The following is a 5,225-nucleotide window of genomic DNA, read 5'->3' on the forward strand; positions in this document are numbered from 1 at the left end:
CTAAAGTCATACTCCACCACCGACGGAGCCCATCAAGCTTAACGGTCCGGATGACGACGACAGTTTTCCTCCCAATATCAACATGAAACCTTCTGCGGGATTGCCGCCGTCGTCTACAACCTCGCAGAATAGGTCTTATCCTCCCGTGATTACTGAGCTTCCTCCGCCTTCGCAGCTTGATATTGAATGGTCCCCTGTCCTGACCCGAACTAACGAGCGTATATTAAAGCTGGGAAACTTAACGGTATCCACCTCCTCGGCACCCCGTTCTCAAAATAAAAGCGGTAATGGAGATAGCGATACGCCGAAAAAAGTTATCCCGTTTCTTTGGCGGGTCTGCCACCAAGAAGCGGCAACGATTGGTCCTAGTCACCTCCGCAGGCAGGGTAATCATCGTTCCGGCGGGTGGCGATGATAAACGGCCAAAAATGGACATCATGCTTCTAAATCCAGACACCCAATATCGCAGCATAACTGATTCCAAAGGTCATTCATCATGGGCAATAGATACGGTTAGTAGCCAGAAACCAACAAAAGCAGCAACCATTTGTAAGAAAGCCTTTACTGACTTTGCTTTCTTTGGCTCTTCCCAGCGCGAGAAGCATCATGTCTTTGAAGAGACTAAACCGAGCAGTGACGCGGCTGCCTCAAAACTCGCCACGCAAGAATGGCTGGAAGTACTGGACCGTGCAAAGGAGTTGGCCTCCGTCTACTCCACCCCCAATTCTTACACGGGTGACGACGGGTTCCGAGATTTGTCTTCTGGCGTATCGAGCCACGCTAACACCCTAAACCATGCTGATGATTCCCCTACGGGCCAATATCCACAGTCAAGCGGGAGAAATGCTTTATCCAAGCCATCGCCAGAGGGTGACTCCAAATCAAAGAAACGATTCAGCAGGAGACACTCTAGGAACGGCCTCTCCGCCGTCTTCTGATCTCACTTCTCACTCTCTTTTGCTTTCCTGCATGCATGCATTATTTCCTATGTTTTATTTGTCGATACTTTCCAGCTTCCACCTTCGACACCAATCGCACCACACCACCGGCAATTACCACCTACCTACCCACGTCCTTCATCCTCCATTCCATAAACCCCTCCATCATTTCCCTAGCTCTCATTCTTTCTTCTCCCCTCTGCTCTATGCGAGTTCCAATTCATGTGGCCAATTATTTTGTGCTTTAAAATAACCTTTTCCGTCTCCTTTTTCCTTGATCACATACAATAATTGCCACCCAGGCTACGATTAATGACTTTTTGATACCATTTTACTGTTACCAAGCGTTCTGGCTGCGACTCATCCGTCCACTAGAGGTAGCGTTTCAATGGTTTCCTAGCATTGGACGTTTTTCTTTTGTCTAAATAATAACTCTCCTCTTCTTTTTCCCCTTCCCCCCCCCCCCCCTATTTACTATTAATCACTTTTCTTCGCCCCCAATTTCTCACTTTTTCAATTGCTCATCCTATATGCGTTTCTATTACTATATAATACTTATTGTAACCTTTATCAGCATTCCATGTGTTTTCTGGCTCTACCCGAGACCGGTTCTGTTCCTACTAGTTACATCCAGTTTCTTTCCTTTTTTTTTTTTTTTCGTTTGTACTAAAAACATATCCAAGTCTGCAGGTTTCATTTTACTCTCTCCCTTTCTTCTCTAGCTTTGTCCTGAGCTTTGGCGTTTATCGAGTCGCTCATACCTGAGGGTTTCGCCTTTTATTTCTTATTTCTTCTCCTTGTTGTGCATAGAGGCTAAGCAGGGGAGTAAGTCTAGTTTGGAAAGCAGATGACCATCTTGTTATTTCTCCTTGAGTCCCCTCATGCCATTCTTGCTTTGCATAGCCTAGCCTATCCCGACCTGACCGGACGCTTTTTCTCTCCTATCCCTTCAGTTCTTGATACTGATTCCGCGAATGATGCTGCATTATGCCTGACCCTGTAAAGGCAATCCTTGTAAACACTAACAGCTATGTTGGCCGAACAATTTCAAATAATGGCATTTCCACACCAGGCACGCTTTTTCCTTCTCTGAATTTCTGAATTGAAGGCACTGTTCCCTTATCCTAACCGAAGAGGCACCATTAAAGCATGTGATAAGATATCTTCGAGCAAGGGTTTGCCAGACGTGGCAGACTCGTTTCCCTGAGCAGTTATCTGCACATGAGTAAATGAAAAAGAAAGCGCCACCCAAGGAAGAGTATAAGCCGTCCTGCTGCATAATCGGTGCGTCTGGGGAATGAGGGGAACCCCTGAGCCTGGTCATAATACTGATCCACGACATCGGCAGGGCCCCATGCCCTCCATCAACTAATAGGAGGAGATAAAATGACTCTCTTATTGTATGGGGTGGCACTCCGTCCTTGCCCTGCCCTGACCTGACCTGACGGGAGATACTCCCTGTTCGAACCACAGGATTGGATAGTTTGAAAACGAGTTAGTGGTATTCCCGTCCTTGCGATGTGAATAGAGTTGATGCTCGTTTAGATCATGCCATGGTCGACTTGCGTTAAGTCTTGTTAGTACGGTATAAGTGTGTTTGAGAAGGAGAGTAGAAAGGAACAGGGCAACTGAACCGACCCTAGCCCACACTAGGTAAAGAGGCATCTCCGTGTCTGCCTTTGATCGTGTTCATCATAGCGTAGTTTGCTCGGTATTCCTCTGCCCTGTTGAACAGCCAAGTAGTTAGTTAATTAGGGGGTATAATCAACAGGCAGATGCCATCCCTACGCCTCCGTCTCCGTCTCCATGGCTCTCCACACGCACGTATGCGATCGTCACTGTTAAAAATAACCTCGACCGGGGACTTTCTTCATGCCCAACCATGCCTGCTGCCTTGTTCGTAGTTTGATATCAACAACGGTGCTTGCAACGTCCATCCCAGCTTTCTTCAAGGCGGCTGGGAGAGATCTTGCTGACTCATCCGAGTTCCAACAACTAGTTAATTACTGACATATAATCCATTCAACTGAGCGGACTGTTTTCAAGGCCTTCATCCAGCACATATCTCCTTGCATGAGGCCCCAATCAGATGGACGGCCAGGCCATCTGCTCTGCTCGTATCTGGAAGTCCCCCTGTTCCTGTTCTGCAAAACGCAAAGGAGAAGAAGAAGCTTAATAATGAACACGAGAGAACAGCGTTCGGCCTGTGATGGAGATAGTGAATGACGTATCTTGAACCGTGTCGGTTCTCCAAGACCCCTGGCCTGTTTCAATATAATCTCTTTACACATGGCCTTTCCGTGCAGGCATCTGCCTGTTATTTTGGCTCTGCTAGCCGAGCTCAAAAAGTCACTATTCCCACCATGGACTGGTTCTAGACATCTGGTTTTGATACCAGCAATGGTGACAGCAAGCAAAGGGATTATTCAGGCACTGGATATTGGCATGATGCCTTCAGTTTGCTATCCGGCAGTTTAGATTTCTAGGCACCGGGGGGAGGGGGCGGTCTCTACTGCTATCCCGCTTCTTCGATGCATGCATGCAAGACTCGATACCCTTGAATTGGCATCGCTAACGTGGTACCATCAATCCCTGCGGAAATCACCGCTAGACTGGAAATATGGCCTTGCTCCATACGCCGTTAGCGTTTGATATCGCCAGGGAAGTGGATATATAAACTTGGGGCAAAAGCCTCGCATTCCATGTCCCGACGTCCCAAATAATCTTATATTGTTGCATCCGGAGGATACTTTGATATGTTCCAAATGTGCCTTTCTACGCCCGAAGCAATCTATTTGGCTTTTACTATGGTACAGGGTGTCATTCCGAGGAGAAGAATGTTCTATCTATCTATCTTTCTTTCTTCTAGCTGTTTGTTTGCCTTTGGGTTGATTCCCACCCAAGGCCTAGACAAGAAGCGCACCCACCCGGTTCATGCGCTTCGACCTGCTGAATTCTGGCCTCCACGCAACATGTATGGTTGGAATGGAGGGAGGGTAGCCACTGCTATAGCGCATGGTACCAGCTGCCAGCGAAGATTTCACCAAACCTGCCGTGGATATCCTTGTGATGTTGGGGTGGAGAGACTGAAGGCTGCAGAAGTAATGCAGTCTTCATGTCCCATTCCTACTCGACCTACCCATATGGTGACTGAGATATAAACTCCCCACATTTCCTTCTGAGATCTTGCAGATATCTTCTCCACAACATCTCATCCAGGCCTCGACTCAGCATAGTCTCTCCAATCTGGATTGATATCCTTACTCATAGCTACATACATACCCAGTTATATACCATGAAGCTTTCCATTGCTCTCCTTGGCCTTGCTGCCTCCCAGGCAGTTGGCCTTGCTATTCCAGACGGTACACCGGAGACTGACGTACCGGATGTCCTTACTTTGACTGAGCGACACCATGGCGGAAGTGGTTGTCCATCTAGCACCCAAACCGTCAGATACAATGTTGCCAATGATCGCAGATCCATCGTCATCCAGTACGAAAATCTCACTGCCCGGATCAATTCCAGAACTACCCCTGCCGATGAACGCACCAACTGCCAGGTGAACCTCCAAGTCGCCGGCCGCAACAACTACCAGTTCTCCGTTGCCAGTGCTACATACTATGGCTCAGCTCGTTTGGATGCTGGTGTGACCGGTAGACACGGAAGCATCTACTACTTCTCCGGAAGCCCAGATCAGGCATGTTACTGACTATCCCATTTTGTTATTACTGTAACACCAGCTAATGGCAGCTTAGGCATTCACTGCTACCGGTATTTCTGGCCCTCGCCGTGGCAACTACCGCCTCGACGACGGTGCAAACAAGAGAGTCTGGTCCCCATGCGGAGAGAGCTATCCCTTCAACATCAACACCGACGTTCGCATGGACAGTGACAACGAGAATGCCACCGGTGAGATGAGCCGGGAGGACGGCGCTGACGGGACGGTCAAGCAGGTTATCTCCCTCGACTGGAGGAGATGTTAAGCATAAGTCGTCTTCTCCTTCATCCTCCATCGCTCTTCTTCCCACTTCTTATTCCTTTTTCTCCCCAGCCGTCTAACGGCTCCTCCTTCGCCTCAACCTTCTTTGCTTATTCTTATTTTTGATAACTATATAACGTCGCTCTCAAGCTTCGTTCAACGACTTTTTACTTTTTGATGAAAACATGTACACTTTCGACGCTCACTGTCGCTATATTTCCCCCCTTGGGCCCCCCCTCCCCCCCAATGAGTTTTTTTTTTATGATTATAGTAATCAATCGAAGTATTTTTTTTTTTTGTTTTTTTTT

At 47.8% G+C, this 5,225-nt stretch overlaps 4 protein-coding genes across 4 annotated transcripts in view; 3 read left to right on the forward strand and 1 right to left on the reverse strand.

Annotated features, from left to right (window-relative positions):
• The window catches only part of TERG_12552 (AGC/PDK1 protein kinase), a gene marked incomplete at both ends in the record, with an annotated part of 1,545 nt that extends 1,541 nt beyond the window's left edge, over positions 1–4 (forward strand). The window contains one exon of the mRNA XM_047751498.1: positions 1–4. Coding sequence (XP_047607249.1) covers positions 1–4 — 4 coding nt within the window.
• A 283-nt stretch (positions 5–287) lies between these two features.
• On the forward strand, positions 288–938 carry TERG_12553 (uncharacterized protein; the record flags this gene model as incomplete). Its single annotated transcript, XM_003231820.2, has 1 exon — positions 288–938. The coding sequence occupies one exon, from the start codon at positions 288–290 to the stop codon at positions 936–938; it is 651 nt and encodes a 216-aa protein (XP_003231868.2).
• Positions 939–1,611: 673 nt separating this feature from the next.
• On the reverse strand, positions 1,612–2,807 carry TERG_07489 (uncharacterized protein). Its single transcript, XM_003231821.2, has 3 exons — positions 2,727–2,807; positions 2,573–2,662; positions 1,612–2,499 (listed from the first exon to the last, which is right to left on the reverse strand). The coding sequence occupies exon 3, from the start codon at positions 2,278–2,280 to the stop codon at positions 1,960–1,962; it is 321 nt and encodes a 106-aa protein (XP_003231869.1). The 5' UTR covers positions 2,281–2,499; positions 2,573–2,662; positions 2,727–2,807; the 3' UTR covers positions 1,612–1,959.
• Positions 2,808–2,927: 120 nt separating this feature from the next.
• On the forward strand, positions 2,928–5,021 carry TERG_07490 (uncharacterized protein). Its single transcript, XM_047748783.1, has one exon. It carries the CDS (start codon positions 4,234–4,236, stop codon positions 4,645–4,647), a length of 414 nt encoding a protein of 137 aa, XP_047604772.1. The 5' UTR covers positions 2,928–4,233; the 3' UTR covers positions 4,648–5,021.
• The last annotated feature ends 204 nt before the right edge of the window (positions 5,022–5,225 follow it).

This window comes from Trichophyton rubrum (genome assembly GCF_000151425.1).
Source record: "Trichophyton rubrum CBS 118892 genomic scaffold supercont2.10, whole genome shotgun sequence".
NCBI classification, from domain to species: domain Eukaryota; kingdom Fungi; phylum Ascomycota; class Eurotiomycetes; order Onygenales; family Arthrodermataceae; genus Trichophyton; species Trichophyton rubrum.

Coding starts and splice junctions, on each gene's coding strand:
- TERG_07490 (XM_047748783.1), top strand. CDS start 4,234: ATGAAGCTTTCCATTGCTCTCCTTGGCCTTGCTGCCTCCCAGGCAGTT.
- TERG_07489 (XM_003231821.2), bottom strand. CDS start 2,280: ATGTCGTGGATCAGTATTATGACCAGGCTCAGGGGTTCCCCTCATTCC.